Source organism: Capra hircus, unplaced genomic scaffold, assembly GCF_001704415.2.
Source record: "Capra hircus breed San Clemente unplaced genomic scaffold, ASM170441v1, whole genome shotgun sequence".
In the NCBI taxonomy this organism is placed as follows: Eukaryota; Metazoa; Chordata; class Mammalia; order Artiodactyla; family Bovidae; genus Capra; species Capra hircus.
Window position 1 is genome coordinate 48,153 of NW_017189547.1, and position 24,699 is coordinate 72,851.

Sequence of the window (24,699 nt, forward strand, 5' to 3'; positions counted from 1 at the left end):
CCTGAAAGGGGCGAGGCTAACGAATCGCCCCGCCCACTGTAGCGAGGCAGTTGGGGAGGGCAGAACGCCTAGAAGCCCGGGTTCCAATGGGGGTGGAGGGATGCTGGTGACGCGTAGGGCCAGATCTTTCCCGCAAGCGGGAAACCAGCCACCCTTTTTTTTTTTTCCTTCAGCACCTGAAAGTAAGCCTGGCTCTGGTTTACAGTTCCTTTCTCTTTTCTTTTTTACAGTTTCTTTTAAAAATATCTATTTCTCAGGATGGCAGCCACAGTTCATACAAACATGAGTTTGCATGTTTCTGAACATGATTTTTATCTTTTTGTAAGGATGGGGCTGAACTTAAAGCATGATTGCATCACAGACAGACGCCATAGCACAGGCTCATACAAAGGGCAAACCGGTAATTTCACTATCCCCTTTGCCTGACAGACAAGTCCCAAGGGGAAAGTGACTGAGGGCAAGCTACCTGAGGCATCCAGAGACACTGCAGGAGAAGTCACATTTTGTTTTTAACACTAGGACCAAGTACGTTCAAACAGGGCTGGAGTATGGATTTTCCACAATATCTGGGTGATAAAGGGTCTGATTTATCTGACCCTTGGAAAGGAAAGAAAGTACAGTATACTTATAGGACTTCAGATAAATAGCCCCAAAGGAGTCAGAAAACCTAGTTTTTGGTCCTATCTGCCTGATGTTATCCTCAGCATCATATTCTATCTGTTGCTAATGTGTTCTTTTACACCACTATTTTATTACTTTTATGATGATACCAGCTAATTAGACCAAAAAGAGCCTTTATTCTCACACCACATTTTCATTAAGCATATCCCAACCATGAGTTAGAACACAAAAATCATGTAATTTTAGAATCATACAATTTTAGTTAGAAGTGCCATAATGCTCATAACTACAAGCTGTAAAAATAGAAGGGACTTCAGAAATCATCTAGTCTACTAGCTTCATTTTACATATGGTTGAAACGGAGACCAGAGATGGAAAGAAATTTGTCCAAGTGGCAAAGGCAAAAAATATTTCAAGCAGCACCCCAGCTTTCTCTTCCTGCCATTTTCAGCAGTGCCCACAGAGACCGCTCCTTCTAACCTTTTGTTATAATTTTATGAGTTCAGAAATTCAGTATAAGCCCAGGTGTCTAGGAATACTTGAAGAAGGAAGTAGACTACAGGCAGAATATTAGTAGTGTTCCATCGCAATTCATTCATCAAATATTTACTGAGTGCTTCATTGCATACAAGGCAGTATACTAGGCATTCAGGGGACTGTAAAATATTTGCCTCCCGGGAATTTGTTCATTCAGTATTTATTGAAATTTTTATTGAATTCTTCTAATGTACCAGGCCCTGTTCTGAGCACCAAGAATGCAGTAGTAAACAATCAGAAACCCCTGCTCTCATAGAGTTTACATTCTCAAACAATAAACATGTAAGTGAAGAAATTGTGTAATATATCAAGTGGTGATAAACCATATGGAGAAAAATCAGGGGAAATGTGCCATGGTGGTTGTGGAGGGAAGGGAGAGTCTAATTTTTAAGTAGGGGAGTCAGAGAAGGCCTATCTGGGAAGGTGACATTGGAGCAAAGACCTCACGGAGATAAAGGAATGAACCCTGTTGATATCTGGGACAAGCAGAGGGCACAGCAAAAACTCTAGGAAAGGAGTGCACCTAACTTGTTCACAGACTAGTAAGGTGATTGTTGTGTCTGGTACAGAGTGAATATTGGGACCACGGGGGTGGAGCACACTTGTAAGAGAAAATAAGATCAGTGAGATAAGAGTGATTGGTGGGAAGATGTCAACCATGTAGGACCGTGAAGATCATTTAAAGGATGTTTGCTATTACTGAGTAAGGGTTTTTACCAAAAAATGACATGAGCTGACTTATCTGTTAAAAGGAATCGAGTGTAAGCAACAAGCCTTTGACTGTGTGGATCACAATCAACTGTGGAAAATTCTGAAAGAGATGGGAATACCAGACCACCTGACCTGCATCTTGAGAAACCTGTATGCAGGTCAGGAAGCAACAGTTAGAACTGGACATGGAACAACAGACTGGTTCCAAATAGGAAAAGGAGTATGTCAAGGCTGTATATTGTCACCCTGCTTATTTAACTTATATGCAGAGTACATCATGAGAAACCCTGGACTGGATGAAACACAAGCTGGAATCAAGATTGCTGGGAGAAATATCAATAACCTCAGATATGCAGATGACACCACCCTTATGGCAGAAAGTGAAGAGGAACTAAAAAGCCTCTTGATGAAAGTGAAAGAGGAGAGCGAAAAAGTTGGCTTAAAGCTCAACATTCAGAAAATGAAGATCATGGCATCTGGTCCCATCACTTCATGGGAAATAGATGGGGAAACAGTAGAAACAGTGTCAGACTTTATTTTTGGGGGGCTCCAAAATCACTGCAGATGGTGACTGCAGCCATGAAATTAAAAAACACTTACTCCTTAGAAGAAAAGTTATGACCAACCTAAATAGTATATTCAAAAGCAGAGACATTACTTTGTCAACAAGAGTCCATCTAGTCAAGGTGAAGTTGCTCAGTTGTGTCCGACTCTTTGCAACCCTGTGGACTGTAGCCTACCAGGCTCCTCTGTCCATGGGATTCTCCAGGCAAGAATACTGGAGTGAGTTGCCATGCCCTCCTCCATGGGATCTTCCCAACCCAGGGATCAAACTTGTGTCTCTTACGTCTACTGCTTTGGCACTCGAGTTCTCGAGTTCTCGAGTTGCTCATTTCATTTTCCATCACATCCTTTTGGAATGAGCTTAGTCACATGGCAAGAGCTTAGTTGCAAGTCACATCTACCTGCAAGAAAGACTAGGAAATGTCTTGTACTCAGGATGCAGAGAAAAAAGGGATTTTGGAGGTACAACTAGACATCCAACCCAAACAAAGTGATAATGCAGACTCAGTGGTAAAAAATGTCTCCTCTACCTGGGATATCCTGAGTTTTTCTGGCAGTGAAAGCACATGAGCTAGGCCTCCAAGGATGGGCAGGGTTTTGGCAGTGATGAAATAAAATTCATATTTTGTGTCAAGACAAAATTCTTCTCTGCCCATCTGGGCCTCCTCCTTCTCTTTTAGTGTGTATTATTATTATTAACCAGACCTCTCTAGAAGATAAACTTCCTTCTCATTCTTGTGATGGGTCATGATGACCCACTACTCACTTTGTATGCACAGATCAGGATTATGTAAGCTGTCAATCAAACTGTGATTGGATGTATAACTCTATGTCTCAGGTCAGGGAGGCCTGGTGTGCTGCAGTCCATGGGATCACAAAAAGTCAGCTATGACTGGGCGACCAAAGTGAAGTTGCTCAGTGGTGTCCAACTCTTTGTGACCCCATAAACTGTAGCCTGTCAGCCTCCTCCATCCATGGGATTTTCCAGGCAAGAATACTGGAGTGGGTTGCCATTTCTTTCTCCAGGGGATCTTCCTGACCCAGGGATTAAACCTGGGTCTTCCACATTGCAGGCAGACTCTTTACCATCTGAGCCACCAGGGAATCCCTGACTAGACAACTGAACAGCAACAAATGTCTCAAAAACTTATGTAACAGTGCTTTGACCTCTGATGGGCAGAACAGTCCTTAGTGCTGTCTGAAAGACTGTCTCGCAGATTACAATCCTCAGGTTGGCTTGAATAAAATTTTTCATTCTTTCTTAGGTAGACTGTTGATTATTTTTTTTTGCTGACAGCAGACAATGATTGGAAGGAGGTGGTTCTCCCCCGACAGGAAGAAAAGGTGAGGAAGTAGAGGTGTTGAGGTAAGGCAAGTAGTCTGCCTTGACTGCCATATCACGTACCATATTGATTTTATTCTGCAGGTGATGGAAAGCCATTTACTATTCTGGAATAAGGGAATGACATGATCATAATTGTGCTTTTAGCAAATTTAACTGTGTGGGTTAATAATAGGGAAGAGAAGATTGGAGGCAGGCAAACCAGCTTGGGAGGGTAAGTTAGTAATGTCCTTAATTGGGCCAGTAGCTTTAGGGTTTAAGAAGAGGGATGAGAGATGTAAATCTCAACCTTTTCGATGTCATGGACCCCTTGGAGAACTTGATGAACACAAGGGATCTTCTCTCCATATAAATGATCAAAGAACCCTGGGCTCATTGGATTAAAACTAATAATGATCCCATTAGGGCAAAAACTAAGTCACCTAATCAGAGAATTCCAGAATATAAATGTGTGTGGGGAAAATGCTGTTATCTTTATTCAATTTTTCTCTCTCTAAGAAGGTAAACAACCTTAGGGCATGAGGGATGGGAGTCTTAGTCCTTATCTTAGGTAAGGTGATCCTGAGGAGAAAGTTTAAAGGAGACTTGAATTAAAGTCATCTAGGAAAAAATGTCCACAGACCTTTAGGGATGGATGAACGTGGCCAAATTTGTTGTTCAGTTGCTCAGTCATGTCTGCCTCTTTGTGACCCCATGGACACAGCATACCAGGCTTCCCTGTCCTTCACCCTCTCCCTGAATTTTATCAAACTCATGTCCATTGAGTTGGTGATGCCATCCAACCATCTCATCCTCTGCCACCCTCTTCTCCTCCTGCTTTCAATCTTTTCCAGCATGAGTCTTCTCCAATGAGTTGACTCTTCACATCAGGTGGCCAAAGTATTGGAGCTTCATCATTAGTCCTTCCAATGAATATTCAGAGTTGATTTCCTTTAGGATTGACTGGTTTGATCTCCTTGCTGTCCAAGGGACTCTCAAGAGTCTTCTCCAGCACCTAGTTCTAAAGCATCAGTCAAAGGTGCTCAGCCTTCTTTATGGTCTAGCTCTCATATCTGGGCATGACTACTGGAAATTAGGTCATCAGAATAGGAACAATGTATGTGAGGCTGGCATAAGGATCCTAAAATATGAAATTTAGAAAAGAGTGTGCTGAGTTATATGTAAATGGTGATGAGTTCTGTAAGTTTGATATTATTCCAAAGAAATACGCTGAGTTCCTTCTATATGTCAGGGCTTCTATATGGAGGGTGGGAACGCAAACAGTACACAATCTTTTCTTCTTAGCATGCAAGACAGATACAGAAATAAGGTTAAATACGGGGGGCAGGGGTGTGAGAAATGCAGTCAAGTTGAGAAGATGTAGGAAGAGTCTTGAAGGAAATGGGTCTCTTAAGATTAGCGAGGTTTGTTGCATGGGAAAAAAGGATGGTCACGTCCCAGGTCTGAGGTGAGTCCCTGGGATGGGCCACGAACTGTGGGTTCTTGGCTTCATGCAGGAAAGAATTCAAGAGCAAGGCATAGTAAAATGAAAGCTGTTTTACTTAACAATATACATGCCACAGACAGAATGCAGTCTGTCTCAGAAAGGGAGAGAGGCCTTGGGAGAAACACATTCCACAGAGTGTGGGCCATCTCAGAAAGTGAGAGACCCTGAAATATGGGATGGTTAGTTTTTTTTTTTAAATATTTTATTTTATATTGGAATACAGCCGATTAACAGTGCTGTGATAGTTTCAAGTGGATAGCAAAGGGACTCAGCCATACATATACATGTATCCTGCTGCTGCTGCTGCTGCTAAGTCGCTTCAGTCATGTCTGACTCTGTGCGACCCCAGAGACGGCAGCCCACCAGGTTCTCCCGTCCCTGGGATTCTCCAGGCAAGAACACTGGAATGGGTTGCCATTTCCTTCTCCAATGCAGGAAAGTGAAAAGTGAAAGTGAAGTCGCTCAGTCGTGTCTGAGTCTTAGCGACCCCATGGACCTCAGCCTACCAGGCTCCTCCATCCATGGGATTTTCCAGGCAAGAGTACTGGAGTGGGGTGCCATTGCCTTCTCCGATACATGTACCCATTCTCCCCCAAACACCCCTCCCATCCAGGCTGCCACACAACATTGAAGAGAGTTCCCTGTGCTATACAGTAGGACCTTGTTGGTTATCCATTTTAAATATAGCAGTGTGTACATGTCAATCTCAAACCCCCTAACTAACCCTTTCCCTCATCCTTGGGGTGGTTAGTTTTTATGGGCTGGGTAATTTCATAGCTAATGTGTGGGAGGATTAGCATTAGTCCAACTATTTGGGGAAAGGGGCAGAGATTTCCAGGGAATTGGGTCACCATTCACTTTTTAGTCTTTCATGGCTAGCCTCAGAACTGTCATGGTGCTGGTGGGTGTGTGTTTTTTTTTTTTTGGCACACCACATGGTATGCGGGATTTTACTCCCCCATCTAGGGCTCTAACCCATGCCCCCTCCAGTGGAATTGTGTGTGTGTGTGCTAAGTCACTTCAGTTGTGTTAGACTCTTTGTAACCCTATGGACTGTAGCCCTCTAGGCTTCTCTATCCATGGGATTCTCCAGGCAAGAATACTGGAGTGGATTGCCATGCCCTCCTCCAGGGGATCTTCCTGGAGGATCTCTCCGCCATGCAGAGTCCTAAACACTGAACTGCCAGAGAATTCCAAGGTGTGTCATTTAGGAAAGTTGATGTATACAATGAGCGTTTAATGAGGTTCAAGCTCTTCTAGTGGAAGTTGACTCTTCTACCATCTTGGGCCTACTTACTTCTAACCAGTTCACATTGTGTTTTCAACATCTAAGTCATTCTTTTAAAGGTTGTGCCTTTCCCCTTTCCTGTCTCAGGTTTATCAAGGGCCTTGGGGCAGGTAAATGCACAGATGGGGAGGTGAAGTAAGGGAAGGTATGTTGGGAGCTCAGGCAAGAAACAAACTCAGAAGCTTATGATGGTCAGTTTTATGTATCAACTTTTCTAGGCAGTGGTCTTAGTTATTGTATCAAACACTAATCTGGGTTGCTGTGACAGTGTTTGGTAGATGTGATTTATATTTCTAATGATTGTGTTTAACTAAAGGAGATTTTCCTAGACAATTTGGGTGGGTCTGATTCAATCAGTTGAAATATCTTAAGAGGACAATTTCAGTTTCCCTGAGGAAAAAGGTATTCCCCTAGTAGAATTCTAATCTCCGCCTCCTGATGACCCGCCCACAAGTTTCAGACTTGTCCAGCCAGCCCCTGAAATGGTATAAACCAATTCCTTGTAAGAAATCCCTTAATATATACCTCCTACTGGGTCTGTTTCTCTGGTTGACACTGAGTTATACACAACCAGGTTGTGGAGGGTTTTGAATGCCAGTTTCAGGGTGCTAAGGATAAAGGCTTCCCTGGTGGCTCAGAGGTTAAAGCGTCTGCCCACAATGCGGGAGACCCGGGATCAATCCCTGGGTAGGGAAGATCCCCTGGAGAAGGAAATGGCAAGCCACTCCAATACTCTTGCCTGGAGAATCCCATGGATGGAGGAGCCTGGTAGGCTACAGTCCATGGGGTCGCAAAGAGTCGGACACGGCTGAGCAACTTCACAAAGGTAAAGGACTGGAGTCCTGGTCCCCAAATAGGAGAGAAGGGGAGGGGAGAACTTAAACTATTTTGTTCTAGAAAGGGCTGAGAAATGTCCTGTTGCCTGTTTCATACTTCCAACTAACTCCAAAGCTCAGGGCTAGTGGGAGAATTTTGTAAGCACCTTCCTCATTGAGAGTCCCCTCCCTCCTCTATAGGGCAGGTCTGGTTTTGCTTCCTTCTGAGATTCCAGGCTTTATGTTGTTGTTGCCAGGCTTCTCTGTCCTCCACTATCTCCCAGAGTTTACTCAGATTCATGTCCTTTCAGTCAGTGATGCTATCTAACAATCTCATCCTCTGCCACCCCTTTCTCCAGACCTTATAAAAGTGAAAGTGTTAGTGGCTCAGTCGTGTCCAGTGCTTTGTGACCCTAAGGACTATAGCCTGCCAGGCCCCTCTGTCCATGGAGTTTTCCAGGCAAGAATACTGGAGTGGGTAGCCATGCCCTTCTCCAGGGGATCTTCCAGACCCAGGGATCAAACTCCTGTCTCACTGCCTTGGAGGTAGATTCTTTACTGTCTGAGCCACCAGGGAAGCAGGCATTATCCATCCTAAGTCACTTCAGTTGTGTCTGACTCTTGCAATACCATAGACTGTAACCCGTCAGGCTCCTCTGTCCATGGGATCCTCCAGGCAAGAATACTGGAGTGAGTTGCCATTTCCTTCTCCAGGGGGTCTTCCCGACCCAGGGATCGAACCCTTGTCTCTTCTGTCTCCTGCGCTGGCAGGCATGTTCTTTGCCACTAGCGCCACCTGGGAAGCCTGTAGCATTATAGGAGGGTCTAAATTTATCCATTTATTCAGTCATTTCTTCTGCAGCGATTTCTTGGGCAGCAACTATGGGCAAGATAACAGTGCTCAGCCTGTGGATTACAGAAATGAATAAAACATGACCTTTTCCTTGAGAAGCTTTACAGATTCGTAAATGACTCCTTTAACAGCAGGCAGAGAGAGAGAGAGTTCTGGTTCTCTCCTCCCATCCCCTGCAGGAATATAAGGAAGGAGTTTCAGTAGAGGCTTTTCTGGTCCTGCCACTTCAAGCAGTGGCTTTGACCAGCTGGACTTCCTTGTCATCTTCAAGCAAACTTTCCTGCTCCTTCTGGGTATTAGCATTTCTTTCAAGCTATTTTCTCTTTTCTGCCTATGTTCTGATTCTTCCCTCTCGAGGTCAGTGTGGCCTCTCATTGTTCATATCCTCACCTTCACGTTTTCAGCCAACTCCTAACTCAGTGCCAGGGTGATGGCAGGTGGCTATCTCTCTTTTGTCAGAACACCAGAGGGCTTTCAAAGGCCACCACAAAGCACATTACATCTATAGAGACAGCCTGATGTGCTGAGCCCACGCTGAGCACACCAGCTCTCAAGAGTTAGCCCTTCTGTGGGCCCTGAACTCCCAACTTATGTTCTCTGTGTCTTTAGTGAGCACACAAGCTCTTTGAGGCCAGAGACCATGCATCTCTCATAGCCCTTGGCACAGACCCTTAGAGTGGATGCATTTTAAAGATTTAAGAATTTGAACTGAAAATCTGAACTGATGCCGAAGATATATTAGGAGGTGAGTAGTAACAGCTTTTCAAAAGGATTCACTTTAGGAGTCCTTTGAAAGAGCAAAGGGCATAAATGTAAGTCATGGTTTTATTAACAGAAGTCTATCTTCTTCCCCCCCCCCCCATGTGCCTTGTGGGATTTTTAGTTCCCTGTCCAGGGATTGAACTGGGGTTCTCAGCACTGAGAGTTCAGAGGGCTAACCACTAGACTGCCAAGGAATTCTCAACAGTTTATCTTTAGGTTTACTTTTTCTTTTCCTCTAGTTTTTGGCTGCACCCTGTAGCATGTGGGATCTTAGTTCCCTGACCAGGGATCAAACCTGTATCTCCTGCGTTGTTGTTCAGTTGCTAAGTCATGTCTGACTCTTTGCAACCCCATGGACGGCAGCATGCCAGGTTTCCCTGTCCTTCACCATCTCCCAAAGTTTGCTCAAACTCATCCATTGAGTCAGTGATGCCATCCAACCATCTCATCCTCTGTCATCCCCTTCTCCTTTTGCATTTAATCTTTCCCAGCATCAGGATCTTTTCTAATGAGTAGGCACTTCACATCAGGTGGCCAAAGTATTGGAGCTTCAGCATCAGTCCTTCCAATGAATATTCAGGGTTGATTTCCTTTAGGATGAACTGGTTTGATCTCCTTGCAGTCCAAGGGACTCTCAAGAATCTTCGCCAGCACCACAGTTCAAAAGCATCAGTTTTTTTGGCTCTCAGCCTCCTCCATCATCCAAATCACATCCATACATGACTACTGGAAAAAGGTGGAATCTTACCCACTGGATCACTGGGAAAGTCCAACAGAAGTCTATCTTAAATCCAGTTCTGGGACTTCCCTGGCACTTCAATGGTTAGGACTTTGTGCTTTCATTGCTAAGTTTATTCCAGTTTATTCCTGCTCGGGGAAGTAAGACCCCACAAGTCATACAGCAAGGCCAAACCAACAAAAACAGACAAACAAAACGCAGTCCTGTTCCAGAAGATTTATCTCATAAAGCCAAGTTTGCTGCTTTACCTTAGGATTTGCCTCAACCCTTTAGATGGATTTCACTCTCTAGGGTTCTTGTGAATGTAGGCTTTACTGTACAAGGTCAGTATTCCAGGAGTGAGAATCATCTGGGGATTTAAGAAACGGGAGATTTTATCCCCCTTGACAGAAGGGGATTAAATGAAAGCAGCAGGGCCAAGCTGGCTCTGTGGTCTGTTCTGGTGCTTAAATTTTATGAGTTGGGGAGTTCTCCCAGTTTAATTATTGACCTGGGGAATGTTTGGGTGATGCTAGAAGAACTTGTCTTTGTCTAAAAAAATGCTTATATGAAAGAATGTAGGGAAAATGTGCTCTTTTAAAGCTTATAGACCCTCTAGTTCAACCCGTTCCTTTTATTAATGTATAGCAAGACACTGATACTCGGAGGAAGGAAGTGAATGCCCAAGGTGACACAGCTAGTTCTTGAAAGAGCTGCAAGTAGAACCCAAATCTCCTGGCTCCTAGTGCTGCTCTGTTACAGAGCCAAGCTAGCATGGGCTCAGGGCTGCAGAAACGCAAGTCAGATCAAAGCCTCTTCCATTGTTCAGCAGGGGGAACATCTGCCTGTTTTCGACTCAGTTCTTTGAATTTTTCCAGGTCCCTGGAGGCATTGTACATTCCTCCTGTGCCAGGCTAGGAAAGGGGCAGGAATGCTTGTCCTTGTCTCGGTTTCCTGCCAATTCTCCTGTCCTTGGGGGCCAAGAATCATGCCATTGCCATATGGCATTCTCCCCCTTTTTCCTCTAAATTGTACTAGGAAGCAGGAATTTATAGGAAATGTACCATTTCCTATTGTACTAGGAAACAAGAATCTGCAAACAGCTTGCCCATACTGCAGATTTACCTTCAAATTTATATGAGGGAAATTCCCTGGTTGTCCAGTGGTTAGAACTCTGTATTTCCACTGATGGGGGCATGAGTTCAGTCCCTGGATGGGGAACTCGGATCTCACAAGCTGTGTGGCTTTCCCCCTCACCCCAATATTTTTTATATGAGGTAGGGAGAGATGGGTAGGTGTCTGAGTTTACAAGTAGACAGGCTGAGGGACTGAATGATTAGGATTCTAGAGAAGGCAAAGAGAACTCTGTTTACCGCAGTGCTTAGACCATCCCCACTGGCATAATGCCATAACTGAGAGAAGGGATTTCCAATGGCCATGTTACCTAGGTCACAGGCATGCATACAAATTCAAATATCACATTCATTGCATCCTGCACGGGATATGACTAAGGCTAGCTTTGTAGGAAGCCGTGAGGCATGGTATAGATTGATTTGAGTGTTAATCAGATGGCTCCGAAACCAAACATAGGCCTGTAATACTAGTTTTTATGTGGGGAGAGGAAAAGGAGGAAGAGGTCATTTTGTAGGGGGGGGAAGGCCTAGAGGGTTATTACCATGTCGGGCATTGACCGGAGAAGGCGATGGCACCCCACTCCAGGACTCTTGCCTGGAAAATCCCATGGATGGAGGAGCCTGGTGGGCTGCAGTCCATGGGGTCGCTAAGAGTCGGACACGACTGAGTGACTTCACTTTCACTTTTCGCTTTCATGCATTGGAGAAGGAAATGGCAACCCACTCCAGTGTTCTTGCCTGGAGAATCCCAGGGACAGGGGAGGCTGGTGGGCTGCCGTCTATGGGGTTGCACAGAGTCGGACACAACTGAAGCGACTTAGCAGCAGCAGGGCATTGACAAGCCAGAGGAATGCTTGAGGGCCCAGAGTGTCCTGGCAAGGGAGAACCAGGGGTAGGGAAAGAACCAGGGGGTGGGAACCAAAGCCAGCTTTGCCTTCTAAGCCGTCTTGCTGTGATCTGGGAGCTGAACTGCCTCCCCACCCCCTGCCCCCATGGGTCTTCAAAAATCATTTCCCCTGCTGCCCTTGGCCCACTGCCATAGGTTGGCAAACTTCAAAGGTGGGAGTGGGATGCACAGGAGCTAAACACAGGCGCTGCAGCAAGAACTGAAGCTGTCCCTGAGAAGCTGGCTAAGAAGTTGAAATGGAAAGTTGTTTCCTGTGAACTAAGCCTGAATATTGAAAAACATAAAAAATGAGAAGCTCAAGTTTCCTTGAATTATAGCTGCTTTAAACAAATAGGATAAGAATGGAGAGGAGAGGAAGGTGTCAGAGAAACCAGCTGGGGTACTGGCCAATGGCTGAAAAGAGCTTTGGGTCTGTCTGACAGGGAGCCTTGGGTCCCAGGATGGGGTTGTCTACTGAGGGAGCAGGTGGGCTTTCCAATTTCAAAAGAAAGGCCTGAGAGGGCAGAGACCTCACACATGCCTTTTTGAGGGGAAGGTGATTTTTGTCGGAAAATAATGGATATTTGAAGGAAACAGACACCCAATTTCCTAGTGCCAGGCTCTTGGTACAAGCTTAATTAGTTTCTGTGGACTGGCTGCAAACGGAGCAGTTCGATTTGCACTTGTTAAGCTCTATAGCTAGGACTTTTTACAGCTGTTTTTTCAGCACCACCTCATTAATCCTCCCAGCTGCCAAGGGAGGCTGAAGACTCAGTCATCTTCATTTTAGAGAAGAGATCCAAAGAGAAGAAATGATTTGTACCCCATCAGATGACAAGTCAGCAGCTGCGCTGAAAATAGAACCGAGCCCTGATTCCAGGGGGAACTGCTCACCTTACGCACATGGCCACCCTGCTTTGCCTGCTCATTGCAGAGGAAGAAATTTTGGTTGGCACAGAATCTGACTTCCCTCAGTCTGTGCCCAGGGCTGTGGTTTGTGGTTTATTTGCAAAGTCGTGTCTGGCTCTTAGCGATCCCATGAACTGTAGCTTGCCAGGCTCCTGTGTCCATGGGATTTCCCCAGGCAAGAATACTGGAGTGGGTTGCCATTTCCTCCCCCAGGGATCTTCCCGACCCAGGGATCGAACCCATGTCTCCTGTATATTGAAGGCAGATTCTTTACCACTGAATCATGGGACTGACCCTGTGCTAAAGTGTGTCAGAGGCAACACTGGGGCTGAGAAGGAGACTTTGATAATGTGTTCCATCTCCTCCTGGCGCCCCTTCCTGGGACTCTGTCATGCCAGGTCTCTCATACCCAAAGAGGTGCCTGACCCCCAGGGCCCAGATACACAGAAATAGGTGAGCCTTAACTGTCCTCCCCTTGGGGCTTGCATCACTATATAGTTCATCTGATGGACTCAGAGCGTGTCCAGCATTTCCACCAACGCACATCTAGGGGTAGAGAAGGGTGAACCTGGACGCTGGTGCAGTAGACATGGAAATGAAGCCAGAAGTATCAACCTTGCATCTTGAGTGTCTTTTGAAATGATAATGATATGTTTTCTTTACAGGAAGTTCAACTTCTTCATTCCTCTCCAAATTTTTACATAAAAACATTGAAGATAGGGACTTCCCTGGTGGCCCAGTGGCTGAGACTCTGCACTCCCAATGCAGGGAGTGGTTCAATCCCTGGTCAGGGAACTAGATCCTGCATGCTGTGACTACGACCCTCTCCAGCCAAATAAATAAATAATAAGTAAAATAAATATTTTTGAAAATTTGAATATATCATTCATGTGGTACTTGCCTACAAAATCTTTGAGAAAAATGCCAGTGCATAAGGAGTATGGGTCATAGCCATAGGAAACTCAGATTTCCATTTGAGGAACATGCGGGAGGGGTGTTCCCCTCATTTTGATGATGGTGACTTTTTGGACACAGCTGCTTTATATGACTCCACTGGTTCTGAGAGTCACATGGCACTGGGGGCGCCGGGTGAAGAGTCAGCTGGGCTTGCAGTATCCTGCACCTTCCACCCCAACCTTACCAATGACCCACATGCTGCCTGTACCTTGAGCAACAGTTACAGGCCATCCTCTGATGAATGTGGCTGCGCCTGTGCCTCTGTTTTCAGGGGGAGGGGCTTTAAAGTTGGTGCTAGGCTGAGTACTGCAGGGTAGCAGGTGAAAGCTTGGTCTGAGTTTGGAAACCAGCTAGCTTACTGCTTACCAGCTGTATGACCAAGGTAGTGACTTAACCTCTCTAGGCTTCAGTTTCCTCCAAGAAAAGTGGATATGCTTGTGGTATCTCTAAGGATCTTAGAAAGTTTAAATAAGAACATGCACGTGTGCATGTGTGCTAAGTCACTCAGTTGTGTCCGACTCTTTGTGACTCCGTGGTCTGTAACCCATGACCAGGCTCCTCTGTCCATGGGATTCTCCAGGCAAGAACACTGGAGTGGGTTGCCATGCCCTCCTCCAGGGGATTTTCCTGACCCAGGGATCAAACCCATGTCTCTTGTGTCTGCTGCATTGGCAGGTGAGTTCTTTACCACTAGTGCTACCTGGGAAACCTGATAAGATCATGCATGTAAAGTACTTAACATAGCACCCAGCATATGGTAGATGCTCATACACGTGTGTGTGTGTGTGTGTGTGCACGCACATACATTTAAAGGCAGGGATCAAATTTTTCTGTGTTGTGGAAGGCTCTCAACTTATTCATAGTCCTTTCAGCCAAAGCAGTGAATATTAGAACGAGGCGTCAATATGCAGAGGGGACAGTCATCGCAGATGGGAGGGCAAGAAGCTCACAGTGAGCACATGGTAGGTCCAGAACCTGCAGCTGGAAAGGTCAGTGAGGGCACCAGGCAGTGTCCCTGAGATACTGGGAGCATGGGCAGCACCTGCAGACTTGGTGGTGTGTGGGCCTTGATCATGAGTAGGAAGCAGAAACCCAAAGTGAAACAAGAAGTTCTGTACCTGTGAGAAGTCAGGCCTCCATGGTTTCCATGTAATGGTTGCTCCCAGCAAGTCAAGGCATTGAAACCAAGAAACCCACCTGGAATCCAGGACATTTTGCCCAGACGCAAGACTGAACCCTCAGGGGTCATTTCCTCTGAAGACACACACCCAGAGTCTGGCTCCCAGTGTGACAGGATGGAGCATGGGATGGAGTTAGTGCTCCCATCCTAGTGGCTCTTTGGAGAAATTTGATCCTAAGACAGAAAACCATACCCCTTCTAGTGCTGGTAGCCGATCCTCCCCTGCCCCTTTGGCAGTAGAAGTTCTGGCTCAGGCGGGCCCTTTCAATTCATTGTTGATGAAATTGCCTATGATCCACAGTGTCTTGATAGCAGTTTGGAAAAAAAAATGTGACTGTGCCAACACCACAGGCATCCTGGGCCCACGCCAGTAGCGTGAACTTATTTTCCTCGAATGGCCTGAAGTTGGAAAGGCAGGCATCAGGCTCTGGGGACTTGTGTCAGGTACAGGATGGCTGGAGAGGATCAGCTTCCAGCTCCAGCTCAGGCCAAAGATGGTGAGGAAGGTGCTGGTGTGGAGAAGCCTGTGCCACCCCCCACCCAGGTCTCCCAGCTACTGCAGAGAACCACCCCAGGTCAAGAGAAAAGGAGTCCATTGAGCGCCTCAGGGGAGTTTGTGAAGCTTTTGGAAAGTAACTGGTGAAACTCAGCTGAGTCTGTGGTACACTTTTTCTAGTTGGCACAAAGGTATCATAGACTTGTGGGGACCTGTGATTACCACAAGGACCCAGAACAGGAGAAATAGAATCAGCACCCACCATTAGATATCTCTGAAAAACCAGAGAAGTCAGCTCTGTGTAGGGTCCTGCTGCTTCTATTGTACGGAAATACCCCTCTCCCTAGAAATCGCCAGAGGCCATTGCAAAGTCTGTAATGGATGTGACTCCTCATCTTTGATAGGAAGATGCCAGGCTGCTGGGCCTCGTCAAACCGCACTGACTAGGGTTAGCCATTCCCAGAGAAAGGGCCTTTTTCACGAGGGACAGAGGTCTGGCAGGACTCTCTCACGGCAGTCATGTCATTCAACACATTCATTCAACAAATATTTATTGAACACCTACTATGTGCCAGGCAGGTACTGTGTGGGTGTGCACCCAGACTATAGAACTGAATGAGATATGCTTTCTGACTATAAGGAGCTACCAGTGTGGTACAGGACTGCAAGTTTCTGGACTGTCCAATCAGGTCATTGTGAGTGGTGGCAGGCCTCCGTTCACACTGGGGCTGACTTCAAGAGTCCCAATCTTGATGTCATGGGATGTATCCCTGGCGGCTATTTCCCCAAAGAGTTCTGCCACCAGGTTACCCTGTGTGGCTTCCCAAATGCAGAGCCACCCAGCCTGACTATGCTGTCTCTGGTTCCTCCTCCATGCTTGGCTTCCAAACCAGCTTAGCCATGACCTTTGCAAACATGAGAAAAAGCATCTGTGCCCAAGCTTTGGGAGGAAGTGACTCTTTAGGGCTACTGTACACAGTTGTATAGGATGTACACTTGGCCAGTGAAGCAAGTGGGGCTGAAATTACCAAGCTATGTGTCCAAAGGCCTAGCATCACCCAGAGGACTAGGTCTGCCCCCACTAATTCATCATGGCAGGTGGGTGCAGCAGGGAGAAACTTTTCCTAGTTGGCACAAAGGTATCTCATAGACTTGTGGAACTTGTGATTACCACAAGGACCCAGAATAGGAGAAGTAGAATCACTACCCCGGTTAGGTAACTCTCTGAAAAACCATCTCTGCTTAGGGTCCTGCTGCTTCTATTGTATGGAAATACCCCTGTCCCTAGAAGTTGCCAGAGGCCATTGCAAAGGATTGGCTAGCTTTAACTACAGGCTAGTTCTGAGGTAACTGGGAGCAGTTTCAGAGGGAGAGGCCCCAAAGCAAATTGAAAGCTGACCTGAACCTCTGTCTCTCAACTCCCGGGCTGCCCAGGGCTCCCGGCGCGGAGCACATGGTGTTTCTGTGCTGCCCTTGCTGGCAGCCACAGTGGCCAGTGGAGCCAAAGGCCACAGGGCCAAGTGAAAGGAGCACCGTATCCAACTCCTGTGACCAACAGGAGACTTCTAAGAGGGGCAAAGGGGAGGCTGGAAGAGCAGGGTTCTCAGCTCTCCTTGTCCACCGGGGCCCAGATAGATGAGTGAGGGGCCCAGTGGCATCATTCAGAGGGTTGCCAGCAATCAACAATTCAGGGACACAAGGACTTCCACACAGAGGCACTGCAAAGACTTATTGGGATAGTAAGATGAATAGATTTAATCATTCTTGTTTGAAAAACAAGACATAAATTAGTATATATATATAGAATTTATATATTTTATGTAGTATATATACTATATACAGACATTAGAAAATGTGTCCTCTCCATGAGGCTGAGGGAGAGGTGAAGGATGGCGGTGGAATGAATGACACAGGTGGGGCCTAAGTGGTGAAGAGGCAGGATCAAAAGGTTGGGAGAAGAGGGAGACCATGTCAGCACGTGGGCTCACAGTGGTCGTGGGGGCAAGGGTTCCCCACCTGGCTGCATCTCTGGCCCATTAAACAACTTGGTCCTGTGGGAGGAGAGGCAAGGAAGAGGGGGGGCGCTGGCTTTTGCAGAATGAGCTCCTCTAATCCTTGCCGGGAGGAATTGCCACTCAGGGGGTCTTTTATCACACTCGGGGGTACCAAGGATAGGTGGGGCTTGAGCACAGTGTACATCTTTATAAAACTCATATAAGAACGGGAGGTTTCACATGAGCCTCTCACGGAACGATGAATGAGGCAGACACAGGGCACGAGCATGTGGGAAATGGGGAGTATGGAGAAGTGCATGAGAAGCAATCTATACAGAAGAAACATTGGCTTTCTTTGTTCCCTACAATGGGCAATTAGTAGGGACTCCGTGTCTTCACTCCCAGGAACACTGTTGGGGGACGGTGACGGCAGCAGATGTGTGTCAAGAAGAATGCAAAACAGTGTGAATTCCCTTCCAGATGACTCCAGGGGAGGGGAGAGAGAGAGAAAGGGAGAGAGAGAGGTGCAGGACTGCACCGGGTAAGGCGCTCAGCTTCTTTTCTTAGAGAGACAAATCCACAGGGTCAATACACAGCCAAAAGCATATACTCAGGATTAACATATCACGCTAGCTTCCAGAAGTTTAAGATATAGTCATCGATACCCCCCACCCGCAACCCCCTGCCCCCCACCCCCCACCCCCCACCCCCAATCTGTAGCTAAGTCGGACTCCTAAGGACAGTCTGTCTGGTAGAGAGATGTTGAGAGGAGTCGCATGCTGGCAGCGACAGCCCCTGTGCTGGGCCAGGCTGGGCAGGGCGGGCTCCGAGGCCTGCACTGGGTCTCCCCCGGGCAGACGTGGTCACCAGGTACCTTACCCAGGACAAGCCGGGTAATCCCAGATGCCTGCTCCCTAGTGGACTGAGCTGCCCTGCCCGTCAGCGAGGGACAGGGCACTTTGGGGATGGCTGGTGTGGAGCTACTGGGCCCAGGGGCGAGTGCTCCCAAGGCTGCCAGCCTATAGAGCTGGCCGCCAACAGCCCAGAGTGGCTGTTTTCTGCAGACCCACCACCTGGGCACCAGCCCTCAGGGTGGCTCCTGCCGAGTGAGTGAGAGCTTGGGCACATCTGGGCTGTGCGCCCTCTCCCCTCTGCTCGCTCGGCACCGCCATGGCCCTGGAGGGGAACAGGTGCCAAGAGGAGCTCGAGACCCACGGGTCTCCGGCTTCAGGCCTGCCTCCCTCTGACTCCCACAGTGGAGCAGGAAGTGGACCTGACGTCACATCTCAGCCCTAGAGAAGAGAGAAAATACAGCTCTGTGACGGGCGTAGTGACGGGGGGGGGCCGTGGCCCTCACAGTGACGCCCAGAGGCCAGGGAAGGGGCAAGGATACCCAGGGTGGCAGCTGCCTGGAGCCCTCAGGGACAGCCTCCAATCCAGGGACTTCTCAGTCCCTGGAGACTGAGGGCTCAGGGGGCCCCTGACTGGCCCAGCAGACACATATACTCACCACAAGATGCAAAGACCACAAAGCTCAAACCTGGGGCCACGGCTGGAGAAGGGGGGCAGGCCTGGGCAGATGGCCTACTTAATAAGGGTCTTTAAGGAGCGGGTGAATGTGCTCATAACAGTCGCTGAAGTTGGGGAGCCTGGTGGGTGGCCCCCAGCTGCCCCCATAGCTGTTGCTGCCTGCTGTTGCTGCTGCTGCTGCTGGTTAAGGTTCCGGGCAGTGGACTCCTCAGCTGCGCGCAGCAGGAAGGTGTAGTTCCTCACCACCTCCTCCACCTTGGCCAGCAGCTCCTGGCGCTGGGCCTCAGAGCGCACGATGAATACCAGCCGCACGAAGGTCTCAATGAGGCTGCTCAGCACCTGGAAGCTGCCCGTGATGGCTGCCAGCATGTGCGTGGGGCTCTTGTCCACGTTGGCCACGCGGCGGCAGGAGGCCCGGAGCTCCTTGAACTTGAGAGCCAGCTCCAGTTTGTATTCAGAGATCTGGGAGACATAGGGCTTGGGGGCACGGGCCTCAGGACTGGCCACACACTGCCGCAGGACCGTCAGCAGCTCGTTGGTGTCCAGCCGGGCGGCCAGGAAGCCGTCGGGCAGGCCATAGGCATGGGCCCGCAGGGCATTGATCTTGGCCAGGCTTCCCTCGAAGGTGGACACCCGCAGGTCGATCTCCTGGGTGCGGGATGCCTCGGGGCTGCTGCTGCTGCAGGTGGCGGCATCTAGCACCTGCAGGGTCCTGCTCACCACGGGCACTACCTGCTCGTCCAGCTTCATGCCGGGCAGGATCTTCATGGGGATGGAGTATGAGAGCTCGTCCTTGCCATCGCTGGCGTCATCTGCCATGTCACACTTGCGGTAGTAGAAGCAATAGCGGATGGAGCAGCACTTGCCGCTCTCACTGTCCTCGTCCAGCTCCGCGGGCTTCCGGTACACCTCTTCTGGCAGTGAGAACACGGCCATCTGTCGGGGCCCTTTGGTCTCAGGGGCGACATGGACATAGGAGGGGTCTCCCAAGGTCGGGGACTCTAGCGACTTGCTTTTGGGACCCACGCCTAGGGGGAGGCCCGCCTCTACCTCCTTGGCCTCCCTGGGCAGCATGCCCAGGGGTGGGTGAGGGTAGATGTCTGAGGTCAGGGAGGCCCTGTCACCCTGGTCCAGCTCACTGATGCTGTAGCGGCGCATCAGTTTCCTGTAGTTCGGAGCTCCGAGACACTCGCCCCCGGAGGCACACGTGGTCAGGCAAGAAACACCACTCTCAGGGTCTGATCGGCACTCTCGGGACTCCAGGCTGGTGGAGCGGATGCGCCTGACACTGGTGGGGGTGTCGAGGCTCAAGCCTGGGCCGGCCTCTGGCTGCCTCTGGGTAGGGGGGACCCTGTCCCGATCCTTCCCCCGGAGGCTGGGCACTGGTGTCTGGGGAGCCTGAGGGCGGGCCCCCCTGCACATGCGTTTGCAATCGCAGCTGCGCCTCTGCTCACGGGACATGCCGGGTCCCTGCTGCACGGGGCTGCTGCGGAGCTGGCAGCTGCAGCGGCCTGGCGCTGGGGGTTGCAGGTACTCGGTGCTTGGCAGCTCCCCCTGGCTTGGCGGCTTGAGGAGTTCCTCGAGGAACTCCAGCTCATACTGCTTCACCTTCTGCAGCTGGGCCTGCCGCTCATCGGTCTCCTTCTTCTGGCGTGTTGGGAAGGTGGCAGAGAATAAATTACGGAGCCGGAAAGGACCCCGGGAAGATTTGGGCTTGGCAGGGCCTTCAGAGGCTGAGTGGGCTCCATCCAGGGTGGTTTCAATCTTTCTGGAGGGCATAGTGCTCACCTGCCGACTGGCGGCTTGAGGCCTCAGTGGGCTCTGGCCTCGTGGTGGGCCGCTGGGGCTCTGCAGAATCATGGGGTAGCCGACTCGGGGGACCAGGCTGGTCTCCTCAAGTTTGCTGCTTTGGGGGGTGCTCTCCAGCTGCCCCTTCTCCCCATGGCCAGAGACGGTGCCCTGTTTGTGCACAGAAGGCTTGGCACCCTCGGGCCCACCCTTGCCTGCCACCTCCCCAGTACCTTGCTTGCCCGCTGACTCGCGACTCGCTCGAGACAGATAGGTTTTGGGAGGGAAATTTTGAACAGGCAGCCTGTCCTCTTGTGGGGAGAGGTGCAGGCTCTCAGCTCGGCTGCCTGTGGGTGCTCTGGAGCTGGAAGAGACCTCTGGGCTCAGCTGCTGCTGGGAACTGCGTGAGGTCTCCGGAGCACCGGGGCTCATTTTGAACTTCAGATTCTTAGTGGCACTGCCACTCATTGTGCTAATTTCTGGCCTTACTAGGCTGACCTCTGACCTCCCCATGCTGGCCTCTAGCCTTCTCTCCCCACTGCTGGGGGTGTTTCCCAAGGCTCCGGCAGGGGCAGGTAGGCTCTTAGTGTGAACCACCTGCTGTAGGGCAGCTGAGATGATGGCTGGGGTCACGCTGCCCTTTGGGTCCAGGATAAGCTTGGGGCTCAACCTGACCTCCTTGGGCAGATTCTCCCTTAGCTCAGAGACCTGCTCTTCACTAAGGGATGGCGTGGCCGCCCTCAGTGACATCTCTAGGCCTGCCCTAGTGTGGCCAGGCCCTTTGTCCTCAGGAACTGGGGACAGCAGGCTCAGATTCTTCGGCTCACTCAGCTGTGGGGACAGTGCTGGGTGCACTGCCAGGGTGTATGTTCGCTCACGCTGTGGCTGGGCCTCCGATGAGGGCAGCTTCCTCCGAGCACCAGGGGGACCGGGACTCTGGCCTGCAACTACTGGCTGGAGGGATGAATTGGGATCTGGGCGCCCGAGAGAATAAGGGGCCGTGAGAACAGCCTGGGCCGCGCAACTCTGGATCCGGAAGGGCAGGTCCTTGCGGGCCAGGAGGCTGTCCTTGTTGAGGTGCTGGGCCAGGAAGTAGGTGGTGTTCTGGTGCTGCTTCATGGCCGACATCATCTCCGACATGTCTGTGAGCTCTGAAGAGTTGGTCTCATGGCCCGAGTCCAGTGATGATTCAGGGGTGATTGTGGCCAGCACAATCAGACCTGGAGGAACAGGAAGAGGGGTCTGCAGCACTTACTCAGATCAACTCCTTTCCGATCATATGTAGACAGTCTGTGAGGGTCAAGGTTAGTCAATAGGATTTCAAGCTGGGAAAATCCAGTCAGCCCTGGGGGCCCTGCAGGGCTGAGAGTGTGAAGCGGGGAGAGGAGGGGACAAAGAGGCAGGCTGGGAGAGGGGTGATGAAGGGCTGGAATCCAAAAGAGAAACAATAGAGGCCAGAGAGAAGATCGGGCAGTTTGATGGCAAATTAACATGCAAATCACAGGCAACATAACATGCTAATAATCATCACTATTTTTAGACTCAACAGCCTAGGAAATTTTTGTTAATTGTCCTGAAGAGAGCTGACAAAGAGAGCTCCCTCTCTCTGGCACTCCTCATTTGGCCAGGCCAGCCTACTGTCCCCGCAGCTGAGACCATTTAGCAGACCTTGGCCTCTCTCTGGCTACCACATGGGCCTCTAGCCTGGGAGCAGCTAGTGCTTGGAGCTCCAGACTCTGAGTAGAGTCATGCTAGGCCTAGGGGTTAAACACATAGGGGCTGCCCAACACCAAGGATGCTCTTACAGACAGAAAAGGCACATGCTCACCCTGGTCAGCTAGGCTCCCTCTGACCTCAATAGCTTCACTTTCTGTCCACACTTGTCCTTGCCTCATATGCTTTCCCATATGCCTTCTTCCTCCCTATTTCTTTCCTTTCACTACAGCACTGACCTCTTTTAGGCATATGTATATGGAAGGATGACATGTGGCTATGGGTGCATGTCAGACATGTGGGCTTGTTTATAAGATGGATGTATGTGGGTCTATAACAGGGAATAGCATGCATGTTGTATGGCTTGCCTACCAAATAATAATAACAATGGCTATGACTTACTGAATCCCTACTATGTGCTAGGAAGTGTTTATGTACTTTGCAGGAATGATCTCAATTTAATCCTCACAACACCCCTATGAAATAGGACTGTTGTTCTCAAATCCATTTAAGATGATGAAAGTGAGGCTCAGAGAAGGTTACGTGGCTTGGAAAAGCAAAGGTGACACTGAAAAGTGGTGAAGGAGCCAGGACTTGGGTGCATCTGACTGAGAGCCAAAACTCTGAGGCGGGATAAAGCCCTTAGCCGTGAGCAGTGATGGCTCCTGGCTCCTCTGATCCCAGGTCCCTACATGGTTAGTTGGTCATTTTGTTTTTCTTCCAGACACATGCATGCTGGATGCTCTTTGCCTGTCTTCTATCTCTCTCACAGTTTTGCTCTGATCCTCCATCCTGGCCTGGCTCCGTAGCTGTCATGGCCCCAATCCCTGGGGTCCATCCGCAAGACATTTCCAAAGCGATGGGATGGTGAGAGCCAGACCTGTAGTGGGGGCTGAGCAGTAGCTCCCTGTCACAGCATCATTGCTTCCCCGGCCCTATCTGAACTGCCTCTGGGCCATCCACTACCCTGACACACCACGCTGACTTTGAACTCTGCTTGGGAAGAAGAAATGTCACCTGCTGGCCCTGCCTGGCCAGGACAAGGAAGGGGGGGCAAGAGAGAGGAGGAACGGGCTGTTACCTGCAGTCTGTGGGGGTGGGGGATGTGGTCCATCCTCTGAGGCTGCCAGGGCTTCCAGAGCCTGCAGAGTGGACACCAGGGCATCATCTAGCTCCTGGGCATGATCTCGGACTGTCCGGGTCTGCACGCTGTCAATCAGTGTCACTGGAATCTCATCATACAGGAGCCCCCGCAGGTGGCGTCCTTGCTCCTGGCTCTGGGCAGCCCGGCGCTTGGGGTCATCCTCATCAGAACTGTTGTCTCGGAAACCAGGAGGTGGGGCAGCGATGGCAGGCAACAGCGAAGTGCTCTCATCTTCTTCCTCTTCCTCCTCCTCACTCCCAGGGGGTGGGAGGGACATCAAGTCCACCATATTGTCACGAGAGGAGCCAGACCTCCCACCTTTGCGAGGGCCCAGCTGCTCCTGGAGTTTGGCTTTGCAAGAGTCACAGTAGAAGTTCAGGGCTTCAGCCCCAAGGGAATTGTCCAAGGTGTAGGAGCGGGCCCTGCTGGCACAGGGCTCGTGGTCTAGGCTAGCTGCATCAAAATCATCAGGGATCGCCTCATAACCTTGGCCAGAGCTCTTGGACGTGGGGTCAGACTTGGTCCGGGGCCTGGTCTCCTCAAAAAAGATTAAGTTTTCATTGACATCCATCCGGCTTTCCTGTTCCTTCCTTTGTTCCCGCATGTGGAGGTAGCAAAAGCTGACAAGCTCAGAGTCGGCAGGTGGGGGTGTGCAGCGGCTCGACTTCCTGGGGCTGGTGCCCACGCTGCCCACATAACTACTCTCCTTTTTCCCCAGGTGGCCCCCAGTGACAGGGCGGTGGGCGCTGTGCATGTAATCTAAACCCAGAAAGAGAATCAAGAGATGAGTCCTGGTGCTGAGGACTGTGGCTGAGTTCACTTGGCGTCTTGGGCCTGGGTCTCTGGTGCCCAGCTGGGTGGTGGGTACTGAGAGAGAGCATGATTTGGCTGCTAGAGATGAGGGGAGGGGCAGCCAGGCTGCTGCTGACCCTGAAAGTACAGTGAGTAGAACTGAATGGCCTGGGTGGCTAAGAGCCCCCAGGGATGGGGGCAATGGGGGCCCCCATGGGGGGCCTTTTCTGCAATGGGAAAAGGCATGTGGTGAGGTGGGGTAGGGATGAACACCTTGGTGTCTGGGCACAGCTGGACTCTTACATGGGTATATGTCTGGTCGAAGAGTCAGCTGTATGGGTAAGGTTTGTTTCATGTTCCCTCAGAACTGTCACTGTCTCCAACTCCACTCTATTCAGAGCCTGTGTTATACTTGTGTGATGTTGTATTCTTCTAGCAGAAGGAAATGAAACTAACAAGTTAGTAGTGCTTTAGTGAGAA

General features: G+C 49.7%; 1 protein-coding gene across 1 annotated transcript; it reads right to left on the reverse strand.

Moving 5' to 3' along the window:
* Positions 1 to 17,968: 17,968 nt before the first annotated feature.
* LOC108634520 (FERM and PDZ domain-containing protein 3) lies at positions 17,969 to 24,186 on the reverse strand (the record flags this gene model as incomplete). The annotated part of the gene is given in 2 exon segments (XM_018044449.1): positions 17,969 to 21,790; positions 23,365 to 24,186. Coding segments are annotated over 2 exon segments (3,776 nt in total), but the record flags the coding sequence as incomplete, so codon positions are not given.
* Positions 24,187 to 24,699: the final 513 nt, after the last annotated feature.